The sequence below is a fragment of the Thamnophis sirtalis genome, unplaced genomic scaffold (assembly GCF_051295495.1).
Source record: "Thamnophis sirtalis isolate CommonGarterSnake01/CBP01778 unplaced genomic scaffold, rThaSir2_p1.2 scaffold_2, whole genome shotgun sequence".
NCBI lineage: Eukaryota > Metazoa > Chordata > Lepidosauria > Squamata > Natricidae > Thamnophis > Thamnophis sirtalis.
This window is the reverse complement of record NW_028261382.1, coordinates 34,700,268-34,723,654: the sequence shown is the minus strand read 5'-3', so window position 1 is coordinate 34,723,654 and position 23,387 is coordinate 34,700,268. Positions and strand designations below refer to the sequence as shown.

General features: G+C 46.9%; 1 protein-coding gene across 1 annotated transcript in view; it reads right to left on the bottom strand.

Moving 5' to 3' along the window:
* LMX1B (LIM homeobox transcription factor 1 beta) overlaps nucleotides 1-23,387 on the bottom strand; it is a 144,056-nt gene that overhangs the window by 10,513 nt on the left and 110,156 nt on the right. The window contains 4 exon segments of the mRNA XM_087704737.1: nucleotides 2,940-3,006; nucleotides 3,094-3,171; nucleotides 3,846-4,024; nucleotides 5,166-5,398. Of these exon segments, the coding sequence (XP_087560863.1) occupies nucleotides 2,940-3,006; nucleotides 3,094-3,171; nucleotides 3,846-4,024; nucleotides 5,166-5,398 (557 nt within the window).

Sequence of the window (23,387 nt, the reverse complement as noted above, 5' to 3'; positions counted from 1 at the left end):
ACGCAATAACCAATCAAAGAGAATGTTTGTAGTTCTGGGTTGAACTGTGGGGTCCTGGGTGCTCTCTGAGCTTGGTGGTTTTCTTGCAGATATTTCATGACCCAACTAGGGAACATCATCAATGTTAAAAGAAAGTGGAGCTTGCAGAGTAGAGGAGGGGGAGTTGGAGAAGAATGGAATCTGTGGAGTCCTTGGTGCTCTCTAAGCTTGGTCGTTTTCTTGCAGACATTTCACCACTCAACTAAGAAACATCATCAATGTGAAGGAGTGCGGGGATAACTCCCTGTTTATATCCAGCGGCTTGCCCTGAAACCAGCGCCCATCAACCAGTAACCAGATAAACAGGGATTAACACCACACAAACAAATCAAGCAGAAAACAATACTCTGATCAAGGAAGTACCAAGAAGAAAAAAATCACACCTTCATCAACACTGGCAGGAGAAATTACTGTGTATAACCAAAGAGCAAACCTCACTCCCTTCCAGCACTGATGATGTTACCTAGTTGGGTCACGAAATGTCTGCAAGAAAACCACCAAGCTCAGAGAGCACCAAGGATCTCACAATGCTCACACAGGGGCCATTTGTCTAAATAATGTCCAGTGTTCTTGGACCACTTGTCGCTAAATAAGGACAAGGCAGCCCATTTCATTCTCAAAATTTTGGGCAACCTGGAACTACTAGGGTCTGACTTAAGCATAGTACACAACATTGTCTGCTACAACGTCCTACCTGTCAACATCTACTTCAGCTTCAACCGCAATGATACATGGGCAAACAATAGATACAAACTCAAGGTAAACTGATCCAAACTCGATTGCAGAAGATACGACTTCAGGAACAGAGTGGTCAACGCCTGGAATTCTCTACCCGACTCCATTGTTACATCCTGAAACCCCCCACAGCTTCATCCTCAAACTGTCCACCGTGGACCTCACCCCATTCCTAAGAGGTCTGTAAAGGGGGCGTGCATAAGCCCACCAGCGTGCCTTCCGTCCCTGTCCTATTGCCCTGTTTACTTGTACCCATTTCCTGTGTTCATGTCCATGTTTATGCTTATACCTGCTGTCTCGTACATGTTCGACAAACTAAATAAATAAATAAAATTCTCTTTAGAAAGGAAGCTTCCTGAGCAACGTCCTCCTTCCTTGACTTCTGAGATTTAGAATCTGGATTTGATTCGATCCTGCGGAGAATCTTTCCTAACTTCCCCACCACCACCTCACCACCCAAACTCTCAGCCCCATCCGAGGGTTACTTGAAAGCGGTGACTCATTCCCTGCTAAGGATGGAAGGAGAAGTTGCCCGATCGCTCTTTCGACTCCACTCCCACGAGGCCTGGCACCAGCCGACACCCTCTGACGTTGAGCAATGCCCGTCTTGACGAGGGCTGCTGCGTCTCCCATCCATATGCAAGAGGCGCTGTTGCGTCCTCGCCCGAGACAGATTTTGCAAGCTGGGTAGGGCAGAGGCCCCGGATCTGTCCAGTCTCTGCTGTGGCACTTTGCCAGCCCTGACTGACTGGCGCCTGATTGGTGCCAGCATGGCCCAAAGCAGACAGGACGAACTGAATGCCAATTATTAAAAGGGTGCCAGAGCTGAAACTGTGCCAAGGCATATAGGTTCTCAGGAAAACAGCTACCTTCCCTTTGGAAATGCGGTGCAAGGTTTATTCTGGTGGAACGTACAGAATGGGGGCAATTACGCTGCTTTTCAAACCTCTGGAAACCCCTGGATGTATGCAGCCCTCATATCCGTTTCTCCTTGCATGGGTGTCTTATATTTCCCCAACCACACTGCCAAATTTAATGCACAGTTGGCCAAAATTGGCAGCACAGCTTGCGATTATTTTGAAACTGGAAATGCAACAGAGCCCAAAAATAGGTTACATTTCTGTAACTGGGATGTGAGAACAACCTTGGCAGACCGGAGGAAGAGCCGCTCACCAGGGTATTGATTGCTGGCTGCGGGGCAAACTACGAGGAGCAAACTCTGCACTCCATACTAGCACTGAAGATGTTACCTGGTTGGGTCATGAAGCGTCTACAAGGAAACAACCAAGCTCAGAGAGCACCAAGGACCTTACAGTCCTAGCCCTCCTCCTCAATTCCACATTTCCCTTCCCTTCTAGCACTGATGATGTTCCCTAGTTGGGTCATGAAAATGTCTGCAAGAATACCACCAAGCTCAGAGAGCACCAAGGACCCCACAATCTTCCTCCTCCTCCTCCTCCTCCTCCTCCCAAGGTGCCAAGGTGGCGCAGTGGTTAAAATGCAGCACTGCAGGCTACTGCTAGATCAGCAGGTCAGCGGTTCAAATCTCACCGGCTCAGGGTTGACTCAGCCTTCCATCCTTCCGAGGTGGGTAAAATGAGGACCCAGATTGTTGGGGGCAATATGCTGACTCTCTGTAAACCGCTTAGAGAGGCCTGAAAGGCCTATGAAGCGGTATATAAGTCTACTGCTATTGCTATTGCTATTGCTATTGCTCCTCCTCTTCTCTCCTCTACTTCACAAACCCCACTCCTTTCTAGCATGATGTTATTCACTAGTTGGGTCACGAAACGTCCACAAGAAAACACCACGCTCAGAGAGCATCAAGGACCCCACAATCTTCTTCTTCCTCCTCCTCCTCTTCTCTCCTCTACTTCACAAACCCCACTCCTTTCTAGCATGATGTTATTCCCTAGTTGGGTCATGAAATGTCCGCAAGAAAACACCACGCTCAGAGAGCACCAAGGAGCCCACAATCCTCCTCCTCCACCACATTTCCATTCCCTCCTGGCGCTGATGATGTTCCCTTGTTGGGTCACGAAACGTCCACAAGAAAGCCACCAAGCTCGGAGGGCACCAAGGACCCTCCTCCTAGTTGTACCCCAGGCTACAAATAGTCTCTTTTATCAATAAATGGCCAATCCTAAGCTTTGCAGGCCAGTTACCTTGGCCGAGACGCTGTGAGTTTTGCTGCTCCTGTTGCTGCTGATGCCGCCGGGCCAGCTTTTTCATCTGCGAAAGGAAAGAGAGTCAAGGTCAGCCTGATTCTCCCTCCGTTGATGCAACGTTGCTCACGCTGAGCCTCCTTGAGTTTCTTACCTTTGCTCTTTGGTTCTGAAACCAGACTTGGACGACTCGAACGCTGAGGCCGGTTTCAGCCGCCAGAGTCTCCCTCACCTGCAAGAAAGGCCAAATACAGGTCACCGAGCTTGCCATGATCCTCCGAAAATCCTCCCTTTCATCCGCCTGGCAAAGTTGGCCCCCCATTTCCAAGAAATGATAATGGCATGCAAAGATTCAACGCTAAGTGTTGCAGCGAGCTTCGACGTAACCCTTAATTTCCCAGAGCCCAGGCAGTCCTCACTTTACAACTGCCACGGAGCCCAACATTTCTGTTGTTGAGTGAAATAGTTGTTAAGCGAGTTTCGCCCCGTTGGCTTGCCATGGTTGTTAAGTGAATCACTGCAGTTATTTAAGTTAGTAACGCAGTTGTTAAGAGACTCCGGCTCCCTGGACTCAGCTGAAGATGTCCTCCTTTATTTGGTGAGATGGAGGTTATACTTTTATCTCCCACTAAGAAACTGGATATCTGGAGAGCCACAAATTTAAGGGAAATAGCTGTCAGCTGCAGTAGGATGCACATCAATTTTTACCACCCCACTGAAGGATGATAGAAGGACACAGCAGTTGCATAACGAGAGAATTCCAGAGACAATCAAGCCTGACCCATAAGCAATATGTTTAAGTTTACCCTGACTGTGCCTGGGATGGAGTTAAGAACCTTCTGTGCACAAAGAGTAACTATGCCAAGGATTAATAGCAAAGGTTGGCGTGATGGAGGAGAAACTCACCTTCCTACAAGGCTTGGAAGATACTTCAAAGGAGGCCTTGAACGCTCTTCTCTGTTGGGTTGTTAGGATTGTCCGTGGCCTTTTAGGTCTTCTGGGGTCTTTTGCATCGTCACCCCCCTTCCCGGAGGTTATTTGCCCTTTAGCCGGTTTGATGTCCCCGTCCTCATCGTCGCTTTTCACTGTGGATATATTGTGCAAATATGGCAGGCCTAAGAAGCAGGAAGCTGTGTGGGCTGACCGAGTCTTCCCGAGAGCATGAAGCAAACTCCTCATCCCGACCAAAACCCCTTTTATTAATTGGCTGTCAATTCTGCTCATTCACACCCAGCAAAGTCTTTCAAGGGAGGATTTACTTTATCTGGCTTGGAGAGATGCCAGGCCGATACCTGCAGAACTTGGCAAGGAGTCTCAGAGAGTCACGAACCAATTAAGGGAACTAATTGCCTCCTGCAAACTCCTTTCCCCTTTTGCTCCTCTTTTATTTCCTCTGGGCCTTACTCCCAAGTCGACCCCTGTTCTTTAGCTGTTCCCTTCATCTGGCCGCTCTGTGCATGTGCACACTGGGAACAGGCTCCAGCTGTTCTTCTGCCTCACTGATCTCTGACTCTGAAGGCAGCTGATAACTGTCAGACGGCCCTGGCCCTCTCTCTGCCTCCGACGCAGAGCCCTCATCAGAGCCTTCTCCAGACTCCAGGACTGGCCAATCTTCCTCCCCAACCTCCTCACTGGCCAAATCTGCTGCCAGCTCTGCTGGCTGCTGGCGGGCCACAACACTATGCTTTCCTTGGTTAAATGACATCATCTGGTTTACACCTCACACTGCACCAGATTTATAAACTAGAGTGGATGGATTTACCCCTTCTGTTTTTAAAAAAAATTAGACCGGTGCAAAAAAGGGAGCGGAAATAGCCGTTAATCCTATGGTAAGGACGCATGTCAATTTTCCCACCTACTGAACAAAGATTGATTAATCATCCCTTAATGGTGGAGTTCACAGTTGTACTTTGAGTTACAGATGGAGGGTTGGACCGGAGGACCTCTGGGGTCCCTTCCAACTCTATTATTCTGTTCTATGATCAGGTGTATCCATCCCATTAAACTCAAAGAAAGTCCGGAATGGTAGAAGATCTCCTGCCATGGGGAGAAGGTTGGACTAGAAGACCTCCAAGCCTATGTTCTATTGAAAACTTTGATTGTTAGAAATGTTAATAAGAAGAGCCCTGAGCTCTGATTCAGACAGTATCCTGCATCACACTGTGGCCAGCCAGATTTTGGAAGCCCCAACAAGCAAGGGTGGTCCATTTCAGAAGGGACCCTCACCTGAATCGGAGTCATCTGGACTGACGGAGCTGAGCAGGTCCTTCTCCTTCTCGTAGTCGCTTTTACAAAGGAGCTGGCCTTCCTTCAAGACGAACTCGTCCCCTTTTCTCAGTTGCCGCTCGCAGACACAGCAGCAGAAGCAGCTCAAGTGGTAAACGCACTCCAGCGCCCGCATGACGAACTCCGTGGGGGCAATTTTTTCCATGCACCCACTGCATTTGGCAGCAAACAATCTGCGGGAGGGAGGGAGGGAGAGATTGAGTTTGACACCCCTGGTCTAAGACGATTCGCAGGGAGACAATTCAATGCTAATATTAATAGTTTCATTCGGGTTACTTTTATTAGTGGTGACCACGTTGTCATCGAAATGATTGTGACTCTCGTAATTCTGGATTGACTTCCTTTCTCTTGTTATTATTATTATTATTGGCCACGGTTCCCCTGGAAATTAATTTAATTTTTGCATTTGTTGAATCGTCCCGTGGCGAGTCGGCCCCATTCCAATCCCTGCCCATTTCTGGACCTGAACTCAACTGATGGCTAATGCTCGCCAGCAAATCTTCTGGGCTTGAGCTGGATAGCCACCATTCTAGGTTTACCGCTGGCCGATATTGAAATTATTTATTAATTTTATAGGCCACCTCGAGCTGGAATGGAGTTGGGCAGCCTCTTCATTGCACAGTAAAGAAAACAAGTTATTTCACTTAAAAAAAATCTAAAACTGGAGGGGGAGGGGGAGAAGAAGAAACGGCCCAGTGATGAAGAGACTGGACAGCCATTGGTCAGAAATGCTATAAGGTCTCCTGCTTGAAGAGGGGGTTGAACTAGAAGACCTCCAATGTCTCTTCCAGCCCTAGGATTCCAGGTTCTTAAGTCCTGAGAAAAAAGCTAGCATGATTCTCGCTGTTCCCATATGACCTATGTGCCGGGAATGCCCCCAGCAGCACAAGAGGGCCCTTGGCATTGTTGCCACTGGTTGGCAGTGCCAGGATTCAAAGCCATCTGGCCCCGTTATATCATGTCCCTGATTTATTGCCTTTTGGTTCCTTATCTTGTTTTTAAATCCACCCTGCCTCCCAATTCCTCTTGTGCGCTGTTTGCTCTTATAATCAAGCCCTAACAACTAACCTTAACTGTCCCGGTCTTTAATTTCCTCCTGTTTGTGGGGCAAATATGATTGTTAACGGTTGTGTTGTAGCTCGCCCCGGTTGAGATAAGCCCTGTGCCGCGTTGGGTTTGCCGTCCGCATTAAGCAAGGTTCAAAAGACTGGCTAAACAGGAGGAAGTTATAAAGGCAGGACAAGGTGGATTTTTAGATGTAGCCGTATCACAGGACGTATTAATCAATTGGGGAGGTAAATGGATTGAGGCCTCTTGGGTAATTAAATCATGTTTCCTTCTCTTGATCACTCGTCCCCACATATTATTTTCCAGGCACAGAGAGAAAACTTAGGATAAGTTTATTCATTTATTTAGTTTGTCAAACATGTACGAGATAACAGGTATAAGATAAACATGGACATGAGCACATGAAATGAGTACAAGTAAATGGGGACAGTCGGACAGGGATGGAAGGCACACTGGTGCGCTTATGCACACCACCTTTACGGACCTCTTAGGAATGGGGTGAGGTCCACGGTAGACAGTTTGAGGTTGAAGCTGTGGGAGCTTTGAGGATGTAACAATGGAGTCAGGTAGAGAATTCCAGGCATTGACCACTCTGTTGCTGGAGTCGTATTTTCTGCAGGCTCGAAATTTTGGGCCTGGACAATCTGGATGTCCTATCTGTCAATGACTACTTCAGCTTCGACCTCAACAATACACGGGCAAACAATAGATACAAACTCAAAGTAAGTTTGGGTCGGAGACAACTTTGCCACTAACAACAACAACAATTCAATTGCAGTTTGTTCTTCCTGACCAGGGTTATTTCGTTCGCAAAAGAGAATTCGCTTTGGGAATTGCTTTGAAAGGAGAAAAGCATTTGAGGGACATTTCTGTAGGAGGACAAGGGAAGCTCTCGCCTTGATTGAGCTTCAAGATAGCCTCTCTTGAATGATGCTATCATCTCTCCCTCCAGCAACATGTAGCTTGCCATCCTTCAAAGCCCAATGGAGGAAGTTAAGAAGACTCTCCATCCATTATTATTCTGTTGTTTTTTTTAAGTTTAGGAATGCAGGGCAGCTAAGGAAGATGCAGAAAGGTGGGACTGTACCTCCAAGCCCTGAAGGGGCTGAAACAAAACAAGCTTGAGAAATTTGGAAGAACTTCTCACGTGCCCTGATCTGGAGACTCCAAAACAGAAAAGCAGAAACAAAACCAGGAGCCTCTTTCATGGTGGAACATCTGGGACTGAAGGAGAGCATCAACCTGAGACTTGGAGTAGACTGAGTCGCCTTCACTGAAGGTCTGAAGGAGTATTCATAGGCAGCCCACTCCTTAAAAGCATTCACCAGGTGTCCTCTCTGGGAAGGGTTCTCCAACCCAACCTTTATAAAGGAAGGGGGTGATATTTAGAGAGACCCACCAATGGTTAAATACAAGCAATCTTTTCTCTTATTCTTTTGGTTGGATAAGACCTTCCTTTCATTTGGGGGAGAAGGAGTTAAGTTGGGTATTGGTTCCTCCCTCTACTTAGCAGCTCCTACTAGGCAACTAAGGCTTTCCAACTCTGGACAACTTCCAGATATGGAGGCTTCATCTCCAGAATTCGCCTGGCAGCTCAGCCAAGGCAGAGAAGTTGAAGTCCACATCTCTGGAGCTTCAAGACTGGAAGGGATCTGGATAGGAGAACTAGATATTACACAAGGGCCTTAACTGAGAGATAGATCACTTGCTTTGCATAAAGAAGGCTCCAGATTCACCTGCCAACATCTCCAAGTTGGGCTAAGAAGCCTTCTTGCCTTGGGGATCCTCCCCCGCCCGCCCCCCCCCCGAATCTTGGCACCACTCCCGGATCAATAGTCATCGGAGTCACGGTTCTTCGTGACTTTCTCACGAAGCCAAGTTTTTTCCCTTCTGGCAAAGCTGCAGCGTAGCTCGCACGGCAACACTTTTGTTTTGCAATTTGAGATTCTGGAGCTAGGCAGCATTCGGGGAGGGTGGACAGGTTCCCCGTCAGCAGGGACTCCTGCCAATTCCAGCCTTCCGGCCCCATAGCTTTCTCCCCTGCCTGCAGCAGATGCAAACCCTGCAGAATGCCACTGCGTCCTTGCAAACATCTGGGGGGGAGAAGGGGTATGTTGCAAACAAGCCAGCTTTTGTCACTTCCTCACTGGCAATGGAAACATGACAAGGCAAGAATGTGGGTGTGGGGGGAACGCTGGCTGGGGCTTCTTCCTGGCCTCCTTCTCATAATACCTGTAGGGAGGACAACACCAGAACTTGGGAAATGTTTTTTTGGAATCCTAGTAGGGTGGCTGTATGGAATTGCTTTTAGACTAAAAAGGCTCCTTCCTTTTTGTAGAACCCAGGGCTGTCGGGGCTAATATTTATTTATTTATTTATTTATTTATTTATTTATTTATTTATTTATTTATTTATTTACTTACTTACTTACTTACTTACTTACTTACTTACTTACTTACTTACTTACTTACTTACTTACTTACTTACTTACTTAGTTAGTTACTTAGTTAGTTAGTTAGTTAGTTAGTTAGTTAGTTAGTAAGTATATTTATATGCCGCCCAATCCCGAAGGACTCCGGGAAGCTTACAAAAAATATAAGGAAAAAAAAACACATAACGATAAAAGAGAAAACAGTTTAAAAACAGCCACACCCTCATATATTCATTCTAATCGGGGCTGGACCTCAACAGTGAGGTCAACAGCCCCAGGCCTGCCGGAACAGCCAAGTTTTTACAGCTTTCCTGAAGGCCATGAGAGTGGGTATGGTCCGGATCTCCGGGGGTAGCTGGTAGCTGGTTCCAGAGAGTCGGAGCAGCCACAGAGAAGGCTCTCCTCCGAGGGTCCACCAGCTGACACTGTTTGGCATCTGAAGGAGGCCCAATCTGTGGGATCTTACTGGCCGCTGGGAGATATGTGGCAGCAGCCACAATAGTACCTTATTCTCCACTTCATTTGCGGCTTCTCTTCTATTACATATGACAAGAAATAGTCTAACGAATCCAGGATGACGAAGAGAAGGACTAAGGGTGACATGACAGCAGTCTTCCAGTACCTGAGGGGCTATTCCAGAGAAGAGAGGGTACATCTATTCCCCAAAGCACTTGAAGGCAGGATAAGAAGCCATGAATGCAAATGTTCTGACGGAGCATGAAGCCAACTCCTGGTCCCGACAAAAACCCCTTTTATTAATTGACTGTGAATTCTGCTCCTTCACATCCAGCAAAGTTTTTCGAGGGAGGATTTACAGTAACAGACCTTATCTGGCTTGGAGAGCTGCCAGGCCGATCTCTGCAAAAGTTGGCAAGGAGTCTTGGACAGTCACAAACCAATTAAGTGAGCTAATTGTCTCCTGCAAACTCCACTCCCCTTTCGCTCCTCTTTTATTTCCTCTGGGAGGGGCCATTCACTGTTCACCTGTGGCCTTACTCCCAAGTCAACCCCTGTTCTTTAGCTGTTCCCTTCGTCTGGCCACTCTGCATGCGCACACTGGGAACAGGCTCCAGCTGTTCTTCTGCCTCACTGATGTCTGACTCCGAAGGCAGCTGATAACTGGCATACAGCCCAGGCCCCCTCTCTGCCTCTGACACAGAGCCCTCATCAGAGCCTTCCTCAAATTCCAGCACTGGCCCAGGTTTCTCCTCAACCTCCTCACCATCCGAATCTGAACCACAACAGGAAATTAATCAAGGAGAAACACAAAATCTAAAACTAAGGCAGAATTTCCCGACAAGTGAGAACAATTCATCAGTGGAAGGACTTGCTTTCAGAAGTTGTGGGTGCTCCATCATGGGAGCTTTGCAAGAAGAGATTTGTTTGAAATGGATTTTTCTGAAATGGAATACGGTCTCCTATTGAGCAGAGGGTTGGACTAGAAGACCTCCCATCTCCCTTTGAACTCTGCTATTCTGCAAATGTATCACAGAAGAGACTCCAGGGATATTCATAGTCCCATCTTGTTCAATGATAAGAGCGATCAACAACATGAACTTTGGAGGTGGTGCCCCCACACCCAAATGAGAGGTTACTCCAAACCGCTCCACCTCCCTCCCCCCAAACACAATCAATCTCAAATCGTGGTCAATGATCCCAATTGAGGTGGCACGTTACGTCTCCCTTTAGCCTGGCCTGGCATCCCCACACCCACCAGCTGCGGGAGGAACATCCTTCAGAAAAACTGTCCTTCATGCAGGGAAGTGGGATGCACAAAACTCAGCTGCCCAAGTTCACCAACAACCGTTGTTATTACGGCTATTTGGGGAACTGCCTTCGGTGCCAATTCCAGCGGCGTTCGTAACTTCCGATCACTGGTTGTTGTGTGTATTTTTTTTTTAATGTATGTTGTGTCTTGAAGGTTGGCGTGGTGGGGATGGGTGGGCTGGCAGGCTGGCAAGGATGACTTAGAGCACGCAAGGATAATGGTCCTTTTCTTCCCAAAAGGGGGACATTAAGAAGAGAGGAGGGGGCTACAGATCTACCCAGAGGCTGGGCATAAAACAAGACAATAACTTTCTACTCGGCCTTACCGAGACACTCCACAGCCTGGAGTCCATCAAGAAAAGCCGTTTAGTTGCTGATTTGCAAGGGAGACATTTCACCGTCCTGCGGTGTTAATGTTTTTTTCTTCCCCCTTTCCTCCAGCGGGGGGTCTATTACCAAATTCCGAACTCATCAACACAATCTTTTATTAATAACCCTATGAAAAGCTTGGGCGTTTGGCGTTGCTGCAGAAGACACACGCGAGGCTCAGTGGTGACATCCATTATCGAGATTGCAGTGGGGGGGGGGAAGGAGGAGGGTGTCCTGGGGAGGAAGGAGGAGGAGGAGGAGAGGGCAAGATAAAACAAACACACAGGCGTTTTCCAAACAACATGTTTCATGTGTTACGGCTCCTCGCCTCCACCCTTCGCCATGAAACAGTGGGGTGCAGGTTAAGCAACAACGACAAAAACATAAAAATAAAACCCACAACAGACTGGGGAAGAAATGCTGCTGCCAATGGAGGATTCTTCCTTCTGTCTTTTGATTTGCGGTTGGGGGAGAAAGAACCATTTCCTCTCTCCCCCCCCCTCCACCAAACCCCCTCTATTTCCTAGGTCACCAACCAGTTTTAGCATTCGCCTGTCCACCTGGGCACACTCTGGGATTGTTTCAGGAGATGGAACGGGCCATTTTGGATTGCGGGGGTGAGAATGTACATTTGTGGAGCTCTCTGAGCTCGGTGGTTTTCTGGCAAACGTTTCATCCCCCAGCTAAGTAACATCATCAGTCCCCGAAGGGAGTAGAGTTTGCGGAGTGGAGGAGGAAGAGGAAAGCTGTAGGGTCCTTGGTGCTCTCAGAGCTGGGTTGTTTTCCTGCAGACATTTCACCACTCAACTAGGAAGCATCATCACTGCAGACATCTCATTATTGGACTATGTAAGAGCATCAGTGGACTGATGATGTTACCTAGTTTGGTAATGAAACGTCTGCAAGGAAACAGCCAAGACCAGAGCTACAGAGCGACTAGGGGAGACATCATAGCAGTGTTCCAATATCTCAGGGGTTGCCACAAAGAAGAGGAAGTCAAACTATTTTCCAAGCCACTTGAGGGTAGAACAAGAAGCAATGGGTGGAAACTCATCACGGAGAGAAGCAACTTAGAACTGAGGAGAAATTTCCTGATGGTTAGAACAATTAATTGGTGGAACAGAAGTTGCCTCCAGAAGTTGTGAATGCCCCAACACTGGAAGTCTCTAAGAAGATGTTGGATAGCCATTTGTCTGAAACGGTATAGGGCTTCCTGTCTAGGCAGGGGGTTGGACTAGAAGGCCTCCAAGGTCCCTTGCCAATTACCTCCCTACGACCGATCAGATCCCACAGATTAGGCCTCCTCCGAATTCCATCCGCCAGCCAGTGCCGACTGGCAAATCCCTGGGGGAGGGCCTTCTCTGTGGCTGCTCCAGCCCTCTGGAACGATCTCCCCGTGGAGATCCGGACCCTCACCACCCTCCAGGCTTTCCGCAAAGCCACGAAGATCTGGTTGTTCTGGCAAGCCTGGGGCTGAAGAATTTTCAGCCCCACTTGAAATGTTACGACTGTTGTTGTTTTTACTTTGTCTGTCTTTTGTCTTATTTGTATCCCCTCCCCCCTTTTGGTTGTTAGCCGCCCCGAGTCCCTCGGGAGTGGGGCGGCATACAAATTAAATAAACATTCCAACATTCCTTCCAACTCTGCTATTTTATTGTATTGTATTACTGTATATATACAAGTCACACTGATGATGTTATCTGGTTGGGTCATGAAACGCCTGCAAGGAAACAACCAAGAGCAGAGAGCACCAAGGATCCCATGGTTCTCCTCCTCCTCTCTGCAAACCTTGCTTCCTTTCTAGCACTGATGATGTTCTCTAGTTGGGTAACGAAATGTCTGCAAGGGAACCAACAAGCTCAGAAAGCACCGAGGATCCCACAGTTCAACACCCAAGACGAAGTTAGTCTGTCCTCCTTCGTAGAGATTTGGGGTGAGAAGGGAGCAAAACTGCAAACAGTCGAGAACTACTCCTTGCTCTATGTGAATAATGCAACCTCCGCCAGGAAATCAAACAGAAGAGAAATAGAGGAGGTGGGGAGGAAACCAAGGATGCAAAAGGACTTAGGAAAACTGGGCCCACCACCTCTTGGAAAGTCCGAGCAGGTCCTATCTGAGTATTTATCCTTGCACTAATCAACACTAAAGGACCAAGAACAACAACCAGACCTTTTTCATCCTCTCAACATCTGTGTTTGCTCTGGAGATTTAGCGAATTGGACACTACGCACCTGTATTTGCAGATTTGCCGATAAGCCGGAAGATTGTAAAGTCAGCCAGGGCACCTTTCGCGTAAAACATCAATATTGGCTTTAAACACCACTCCCCTCCCCTCCGTTGCTGGACCGCACTCTTAGGAACAAGCCACAGAATACGGATCAAACCAAAACCCAAATCTTTTGCACTGACTTCTAAACCAGTGTTTAAAACGGATTTGTCTTTCTGCTTTTCACTTCAAAGCGGGACAACTTGAATATCACCAGTTTCTGTAAAACCACAGCTCTGTTGCATCTCCTAGCAAATTAGGGAAAGGGAAAGGTTCCCCTCGCCTGTATGTGCTAATCGTTCCTGACTCTAGGGGGTGGTGCTCATCTCTGTTTCAAAGCCAAAGAGCCAGTGCCGTCCGAAGACGTCTCTGGGGTCATGTGGCCGGCATGACTCAACGCCAAAGGCGCACGGAACGCTGTTCCCTTCCCACCAAAGGTGGTTCCTATTTTTCTACTTGCATTTTTAACGTGCTTTCGGACTGCTAGGTTGCCAGAAGCTGGGACAAGGAACGGGAGCTCCCTCCATTATGCAGCACTAGGGATTCGAACCACTGAACTGCCGACCTTTCTGATCTTCAAGCTCAGCATCTTAGCCCCTGAGTCACCGCATCCCTTCAAATCCCTAGCAAATTAGAGCACCCAAATATACTACATTTGACTAGGAATTTTCCCTTTAGGAAAAATACAAACCATTATAATATTGTGTGGCAGAGATTTCCCATCACGTAGTCTATTGTCATTGTCCCAACGTTGCTGGGAAGGAAGCTACCTTGAATAAAATTGAATCTGTTCCTAGGGTGGAATTTGCTCCTTACTAGCAAGGGCGTCACTAATGACAAACTGATACACCGTGTCCTAATATCTATTGATGTGTGTGTGCTGTGTTAGCTTGGGTAAGAATATAAAACTGACTTTGTTGGACTTGGCTAAAAGTCCTTATAGTTCCTCACTCTCTGGCTGTGTTTGATCATCTGCATTCCAGAAGCTCCACAAACACAGATAAGAGATATTTCCTTACAGCTAGAACAGAAGAGAAATCCTCTCCTCTTCTTTAAGGTCGACTCAGCCTTCCATCCTTCCGAGGTGGGTGAAATGAGGACCCAGATTGTTGGGGGCAATATGCTGACTCTCTGTAAACCGCTTAGAGAGGGCTGAAAGCCCTATGAAGCGGTATATAAGTCCACTGCTATTGCTATTGCTATTTCCTTCTTTCCTTTCCTCTCCTTTCCTTCTTTTTCCCTTCCTTTCTTCTTCCACCCTCCTTTCCTTTCCTTCTTTCCTTTCCTTCTCTTTCCTTTCCTTCTCTTTCCCTATCTTTCTTCTTCCTCCCTCCCTCCTTTCCTTTTCCTTCCCTTTCTTTCTTTCCCTCTTTCCTTCCCTGACCAATTCCATGCAACAGGACTCCCACTGTTATTTCTAGTTTCCTACCACCACCACCTGCCCCCTGCCCCCAAATCCCTGGAGGCCTTCTTTGAAGACCTCCATGGCCTTAGTCAAGTGTGACAAACATCTTAAGCTTTCCCCCCAGAAGTCCCCTGGCCAAAGCTCTTCCTTCCCGTCTTTGACTTGGCCACAAAATCCAGAATCCACCCCCCCCAAGAGAAAGGAACAAAGGCCTTGCGCCAGGATCATGCCCCGTCTTCCCTCTCACTAGGGCTGATGGTGGACAATCCCCCGCCTTGCTTTGACAAAGTACCTCCTCCATCTCCAAATCCTTATTATTAAAGGCTTAAGCAGCTTCCACCCCCCAAAACCCACTCCTCCTTTTGGAGACAAAAAGAATACTGTTTATGGGGCATCCGACCACGCAAACCATCTGTAAACAGTCCCTTTGATGAAGGACTGGGGGCGAATGGAGGGGTGCCTTGGGGGCACATACCCACTGCGTGGGTCATGAAAGGAAGAATGTAAGGTGTTCTCTGGGTCAGGAGGCAGATCAGAAAGATGGGGGATGAACCTCTCAAAAGACCACAGGCTCCAAACAATCTCCCAAGCCAATGTGTTCTTCAAAAAACGTTCTCCGTGATGTGACTTTTCACACCCAAGGGATGTTTCCTTCAAGGCCCTTTTGGAGGCTGAGAAGCAAGCAAGATGGAACATTTTTTCACAGACGGCGGCTGCTTTACGGTTAGCAACTCTTTAGTGTCGGAAAAATTCTTCTGCTTTCTGGGGGGGAAAAAAACCTGCTTCTGCTAGCTTATCGATAGTGGTCCTGTCCTTCCGGGGAAAGACGAACAAACCCATTGGGAGCCAAGACAGGTTTCATCCCATCCCACCAAGCCACCTGGTCATGGATGCAAGAAAGAACACTGTTGGAAGGGGAGGGAGGGGGTTGAAAGAGAATTATATCTTGAACAGAAATGAACAGACACATGTTTAAAATATGAGAGATCACATTTTTAAAAAAAATGGAGACAAGACCAAAAAACAAATTAGCCACCCTAAGTAGAATAGAATAGAATAGAATAGGGTAGGGTAGGACAGGACAGAGTAGAGTAGAGTAGAGTAGAGTAGGGTAGGACAGAGTAGAGTAGGGTAAGGTAGGGTAGGGTAGGGTAGGACAGGGTAGAGTAGAGTAGAACAGAACAGAACAGAATAGAGCAGAACCAGAATAGAATAGCAGAGTTATAAGGAACCTTGGAGGTCTTCTAGTCCAACACCCTGCTTAAGCAGGAAACCCTACACCACTTCAGACAAATGGTTATCCAATCTCTTCTTAAAAATTCCCACTATTGGAGCATTCACATTTTCTGGAGGCAAGTTATTCCACAGGTTAACTGACAATATTAAGAAAACTAAGATCACGGCATCTGGCCCTCTCAATTCCTGGCAAATAGAAGAGGAAGAAATGGAGAGAGTGGCAGATTTTATTTTTCTGGGCTCCAAGACCACTGCAGATGGGGACGGCAGCCAACAAATTAAAAGAGGCTTGATTCTGGGGAGGAAAGCTATGGCAAATAGATTTCCTCCCCAGAATCCTTCGGGATTGGGCGGCATATAAATTTATTAAACTTAAACTTAAATCTAGATGGCATCCTAAAAAGCAGAGACATCACCCTGCCAACAAAAGTGCATAGAGTCAAGGCGATGGTTTTCCCAGTTGCAATGGAGGACAGTGAATGTTGGACTATAAGGAAGGCTGAGCGCCAAAGAATGGAGGCCTTTGAACTCTGGTGCTGGAGAAGACTCCTGCACTGAGTCCCTTGGACTGTAAGGTGATCCAACCAGTCATTCCTAGAGGAGATCAACCCTGACTACTCTTTAGAAGGCCAGATCCTGAAGAGGAAATTCAGACTTTGGCCACCTGATGAGAAGGAAGGACTCCCTGGAGAAGAGCCTCATGCTGGGAACAATGGAGGGCAAAAGAAGAAGGGGAGGAAAGAGAAGGAGGTGGCTGGATGGAGTCACTGAAGCGGCATGAGCTTAAATGGACTCCAGAGGATGGTAGAGGACAGGAAGGCCTGGAGGAACGTTGTTCATGGGGTCATGATGGGTCAGCCACGACTTCGCGACTAACAACAACAACAAATGTCCCCAACGATTTATTTCATGTTCGCAACAATCTTCCGAGCCCTGAAGCAGTTGAATTCAGAGATTTGGACATGTCGTTTGGACTCTCCAGCCATGAAACCACAGGAGACCTTCAGAACGAGTTGAGATCTCCTCCTTCAGATGCTTTCTGAGCAGTTCAGATCAACCCAGCTCTGCTGGGATTGCAAGCTTGCCTCCTCCATGCCCAAGCCCCAGATTCCCAGGACTCTTAGCCACGCATCCGAGATAATTTATTTCCATTTAAAGAGACTTCCTCGCCTCTCGTCTCATAAAACTCTCTGCTCCAACAACGTGAGCTTCATTTTGGTTGTCACCGTGATGACTTTATAAACTTATTCACGTGATCTATCTGGGGGAAGGCGGAAGAGACAGGACGCAATTTATGGGCCCATATAAAAGGCATCTTATATTTAACAACTGCATTTAGCTGTGTTAACTGCAAGTCATCGTAATAAAGTCCCGGCACGTTTCGGTGCTAAATTAAAAAATGAGGGAGAAAAAAGATGAGGGGGAGAGAGAGAGAGAGAGGAGAAAACTTCGCCTGCTCAATAATACATAGACACTCGTGTTTTTTATTACTCTTTAATATCATGATTTCCATTTAGTTTATAAATAATTGTAGCTAAGTAATGAAACGGAATCAAAGACGGCCTCCAACCTATTCCCCCAGGGCAAACTAAGTCCCCCCTTTTAAAGCTGCTTAATCGCAGCCCAGTTCCTGCAAAATTAGCATAGTAATCAGCTTTAAATTGAGCCTCTTTGTTTTTTAATTAAGCTCCCAGCAGGTAAAAATAAAACAGATTATTGAAGAATCTGCCAACCCTAATAGCCTAGAGCGCTTTTGACAATTAAAAAGATCGCACACGACTTAACCCTTTGAAGAGGAGAAGGCGCCCGCCATCGGTTGGCCATTTTCCTGGCCTGGGCGCCTGGGAAACTCAGGGAGGGTGGGTGAAGTCGGCCATGTACTGACCATTCAGGCCATCCCACCCATGTGTCCTCCACAAAAAAAGATCTCAGGCTTTCCTCTGACCCCCCCCACTTCCCCCGCCTTGAAAGGCCCAGAAGCTGCAAGTGATTGGCATCACTTCCAGTCATCTTGGCAAGCCAGGCAACATTGATCCTTATGAGTTGTCGAGAGCTTCCGACAGATTAAAGACTGGAGCTGGGTTTGACATCAACTTTTTGAGCCGTCTTGGAAGCCCCAAGATGAAGGCTTCCTCCTTCTTCCCATTTTATTTTGAAGCTCCCTGATTTATTTGCCTTTTGAATTAATTGATTTTTATCCAACCGGATATAGGGAGCCCCCCCCCCAAAAAAATGTGGAATGAGATGCTTTGGTACTGTCCTGGAGTTGACTCGTGTTCAAACCTTCTTGTTTATTTCAAAGATGGCATCCAGAGTCTGGGTGGGTTTCCCTTTGTGTTTTGGGCACCAGGGCAATGAACGCTCTCTCTTCCAAAATAAGAAAGAAAGAAAGAGAGGGAGGGAGGGAGGGAGGGGGGGAGGAAGGAAGGAAGGAAGGAAGGAAGGAAGGAAGGAAGGCCCACTTTGGCTGTGACACTGATGTCCTAAATCCCAGAGCTTTGAGTGCAAAAGAAGGCAGACCTCTGTCACCAGAAACTGCCATTGCCTGCAGCCAGATACAACCTAGTATCAGCCTGGATTTCAATGACAGCCAGTTATTTCCACACATGGCTCGTGCCTACATGAATAGGAGGGAAGGGAAGGGAAGGAAAGGAAAGGAGAGGAGAAGAAAGGAGAAGGAAAGGAGAGGAAAGGAAAGGAAAAGAAAGGAGAGGAGAGAAGAAGAAAGGGAAAGAAAGGAAAGGAAAAGAAAGGAAAAAAGGAAAGGAAAAGAATGGAAGGAAAGGAGAGGAAAATAAAGGAAAAGAGAGGAAAGGAAAGGAGAGGAAAGGAAAGGAAAATAAAGGAGAGGAGAGGAGAATAAAGGGAATGAAAAGAAAGGAAAAAGGAAAGGAAGGAAGGAAAGGATAGGAAAATAAAGGAAAAGAGAGGAGAGGAAAGGAAAGGAAAGGAAAGGAAAAGAAAGGAGAGAAGAGGCGAGGAGAAGAAAGGAAAAGAAAGGAAAAGAAAGGAAAAAAGGAAAAAAAGGAAAAAAGGAAAGGAAAAGAGAGGAAAAGAAAGGAAAGGGATTTCATTGAGTGCCTTCCTCTCTAATTATATCAACTCAAACCACGTCTTCGTGCATTTTCAAGTAAGATTTGCCTTTCTCTCAAGAGACAAATACTCTCCCAAATTTTGAGAGGGGGCCTTCCTTAAGCCCTCTTAGTCCTCCACAAGATCTATCTCTGCCTCGCAGGTCAGCCTGAGGTTGCTAGGGAAAAGAGCTAACTAGCCTTCAGCTATGTTTGGGACCCTCCAAACTGCATTCAAGCTGGCTTGGCAGATACTTCAAATTAAGTGTCTCGGGATCGAGACGTCCCTTTCAGCTGGCTGACTCTTGGCATTCCACCGTTGTCCGGCTGCCGAGATCCCAAAGAAGCTCTCGCCAAACAGAGGAAGTGTGAAAGAGGTGGGTTGTGAGTGCGAAGAAAGGAAACAAATCTCTGTTGTCTGGACCACCACTTGCTAAACCAATCCCCCTCCCCACTTTCTCTCCACAAAGAAAGCTAAGCCAGAAGATGTCGAGAGACTAGACTATGGCATCCATCAGCTTCTGCCAGCAGTGCTGTTGGGTGAACTGATTGAGAATTGTGGGTGTCACCATCCAACCTACGTGGGAAGGAATTAGTCTATCTATGGGATGGTCAACCTGTGCTCTTCCAGAGGGTGTTAAAGGGCAATTGCTAGGATCTCACAATAGTTGAGGAACATCGGAAGGGTTGTGAGTCCTTGCACGATCCAATCTGGGTCGGTCACTGGACCGAGGTTTAACTTTCTGAGTTTCCGGACTCATGCTGGAGCCCACCTTCAGGGAACTTCTCTCTACCAGTTCAATGCATAGTATTTATGTGGCGCTTGGTTGTGTGTGGCCACTACATCGAATAGGCCAAAGCACAGATTCTGGTGAGAGAGGGGAATCCCCTGAGGATGGGCTCCAGCACGAGTCCCAAAGGTTGGAAGACTAAAACTCTGGTCCCGGTGACTGACCCAGATTGGATCTTGCAACATTATCCTGGGACACATAGATCTCATGATAGATAGATGATAGATAGATGATAGATAGATAGATAGATAGATGATAGATAGATAGATAGATAGATAGATAGATAGATAGATAGATAGATAGATAGATGGATGGTAGGTACATAGATAGATGATACATTATAGATGATAGATAGATAGATAGATAGATAGATAGATAGATAGATAGATAGATAGATAGATAGATAGATAGATAGATAGATAGATAGATATAAATAGATGGGTGGATGGATGGAAGGATGGACAGACAGACAGATAAAATGGTAGATACATAGATACATAGATACATAGATAGATAGATAGATGATAGATAGATAGATAGATAGATAGATAGATAGATAGATAGATAGATAGATAGATAGATAGATAAATAGATGGGTGGCTGGCTGGCTGGCTGGCTGGCTGGATGGATGGATGGAAGGATGGACAGACAGATAGATAAAATTGTAGGTACGTAGATAGATAGATGATAGATGATAGATAGATAGATAGATAGATAGATAGATAGATAGATAGATATAAATAGATGGGTGGATGGATGGAAGGATGGACAGACAGACAGATAAAATAGATAGATAGATAGATAGAGAGATAGATAGATAGATAGATAGATAGATAGATAGATATAAATAGATGGGTGGATGGATGGAAGGATGGACAGACAGACAGATAAAATGATAGATATCATCTATCTATACATAGATAGATAGATGATAGATGATAGATAGATAGATAGGATAGATAGATAGATAGATAGATAGATAGATAGATAGATAGATAGATAGATAGATAGATAGATAGATAGATAGATAGATAGATAGATGGGTGGCTGGCTGGCTGGCTGGCTGGATGGATGGAAGGATGGACAGACAGATAGATAAAATTGTAGGTACGTAGATAGATGATAGATAGATAGATAGATAGATAGATAGATAGATAGATAGATAGATAGATAAATAGGTAGTTACATAGATAAATGATGGATGGATGGATGGATGGATGGATGGATAGAAGGAAGGAAAGAAGGAAGGAAGGAAGGACGGACGGACAGACAGACAGACAGACAGACAGATCCCGGTGACCAATTCAAATTGGATCCTGAAATATTATGCCAGGATACGTATATTCACCTTCATTCATTAGGAGTCCCTATTTATGGTCCAGAATTTAGCAATGTAGGTAATTTTTTTGGATTACAGCATCCATGATTTCTCAGTGTTGGCCACAGATGGCCACAGATCAGCACTGGGAAAAGAGAGAAGTGACACAACATAGCAGCCACACTACGTTTCCCACAGAAGGAAATGCTAGGGGGGAAACCTTTGATGGTTTTGAAATGAATTTGCTCAACTCTCGAGATTCAAGAGAGGCAAAATTGGATCCAACCCAATCGTCTATGACATCAATGTTTTCCAAGCCATGTTTCATTGGAAGCTGCTCAAGGATTTCTCCATGAGAAGATTAATCAAGACGGCCCAATTTCTATCGAAGCCAGACATATTTTTGGGAGAGAAAGGGAGGTTACAGCTCAATACAGAAGCTGTTTCGTATTCAAATCCCATCTGTGCGTAAGGGGATAAAGTATTCCTATTCAAAATCTTAAAACATCTGACTTTGGGCCACTCCTTCTCATTCAGACCCAGGAAGAAGAAGAAGAAGAAGAAGAAGAAGAAGAAGAAGAAGAAGAAGAAGAAGAAGAAGAAGAAGAGGAGGAGGAGGAGGAGGAGGAGGAGGAGGAGGAGGAGGAGGAGGAGGAGGAGGAGGAGGAGGAGGAGGAGGAGGAGGAGGAGGAGGAGGAGGAGGAGGAGGAGAAGAAGAAGAAGAAGAAGAAGAAGAAGAAGAAGAAGAAGAAGAAGAAGAAGAAGAAGAAGAAGGAGGAGGAGGAGGAGGAGGAGGAGGAGGATAGAGAGCAAAACCCATCCCGAAAATCTCGCCAAGAGACCCACAGACTACTATGTAGTCTCAGGATGAACTCAACGAGACCCAGTCGCAAAAAGTCTGAAATTAGAATCAAACGATCACCCCGAGCCTTCCAATTCTATAGGGACTCCTGCCTGAGCAGGAGGTTGGACTAGAAGACCTCCAAGGTCCCTTCCAACCAGTGGTGGGATTCAGACGGTTCGCACCTATTCAGGAGAACCGGTTGTAAACTTTCTAAGCAGTTCAGAGAACCGGTTGTTGGAAGAAATCTCCTTTTGTTTTTTCCCCCCACTTTACAGGGTTAATCCTGTAAGGAAGGCAGGAAGGAAACATTCTGGTGTTGTTTCTAGACTAATCTTCACTGCCCTGCTTACCTAAACTGCCTCTCCGGTTAACCCTTACTACATTTGTAGCAGCTAAGGCGAAGCATCCATCGATGTGAGTGGCGTTGAGTTAGCCATGCCCACCCAGTCACATGACCACTGAGCCACACCTACCCAGCTAGTCATTAGGGCAGAGAACCGGTTATAAATTATTTGAATCCCACCACTGCTTCCAACCTGGTTATTCTATTAAGAGGACTGTTAAATGTGGTGTGAGCATCTCCCTTGTGTCTATGCAGGGACGTGCAGTCACTAGAGGCAGGGGAGGCGGGGCCTCACCAGTCTCCTGAGGAAAAGGAAAGAATTTTAAAGAATTTTTAAAAAATAATTAAAGACAAGATAGTTGCTACCAGACTCCGAGCCACAGTGATTTGGAGTCTGCTTAGTGTTAACTATAGGAGGAGGCGAGAGAACTATGGGCCTCTTTTGCATAAGGATTTTTTTTGCCTTTTAAAAGTTAAGCAAGGGTTAAAAAGCAAAAAAATTCGTATGCAAAGGAGGCACTGATTCTCCCGCCTCCTGATCTGGGAGCAGCGAATCATGCCTTGTTGCAGTTGAGCACGCTTACGTTGGGCGGGTTATTTCGGAGGGCGGGCTTCAGAGGAGAGAGGAATGGGGGAGAAGGAGGAGGCTCGCTCTTGTCAGAAGCGACCGCACGAGAGCCTTGCTGTCTCTTGCATCCCAAAGGTGGGTGGGTGTGGGAGCTTTGGTGGCCCCAATTCTTCTGGGGGGGGGTGTGTGTCCTGTGGCTGCTGGCTAGATAGACTCCAAAGGAGTGACCCCTTCCCTCCTAGTCCCCCTCCCATCTCCACTTTACCCGGAGAAAAACATGCCAAGAATGGCACCGGGGGCTGCTCTCCAGCGGCAGCTGGGCAGCCGTTCGCCCTGTGAGTGGCTGGAAACGTCCGCGCATTTCAGCCAGCCATAAAACGCTTAGCCGGGGGTTTCCTTGCAAGAGCCAGGCGGGAGAAGCCCTCGCTTCTTTCTTGTGGAGACGGGCACTTTGCATCACGGGAACTTCATCGGCCGCCGCTGCCGCTTCCTCTGCTGCTGCCACTTTCCCCTCTGCTTATGCCGCATTCGGAGTGCTGCCCTTTCGGAAAGCCCCACCGAAGCCCCAGCACTGTGTCCGCTATAGAGCGGGACACGTCCCGTCTGTATGGCAGACACAGCGCTGGGGCTTCAGTGGGGCTTTTGGAAAGCCATGCCAGGGCTTTGCCTCACCAGCCATAAAGCT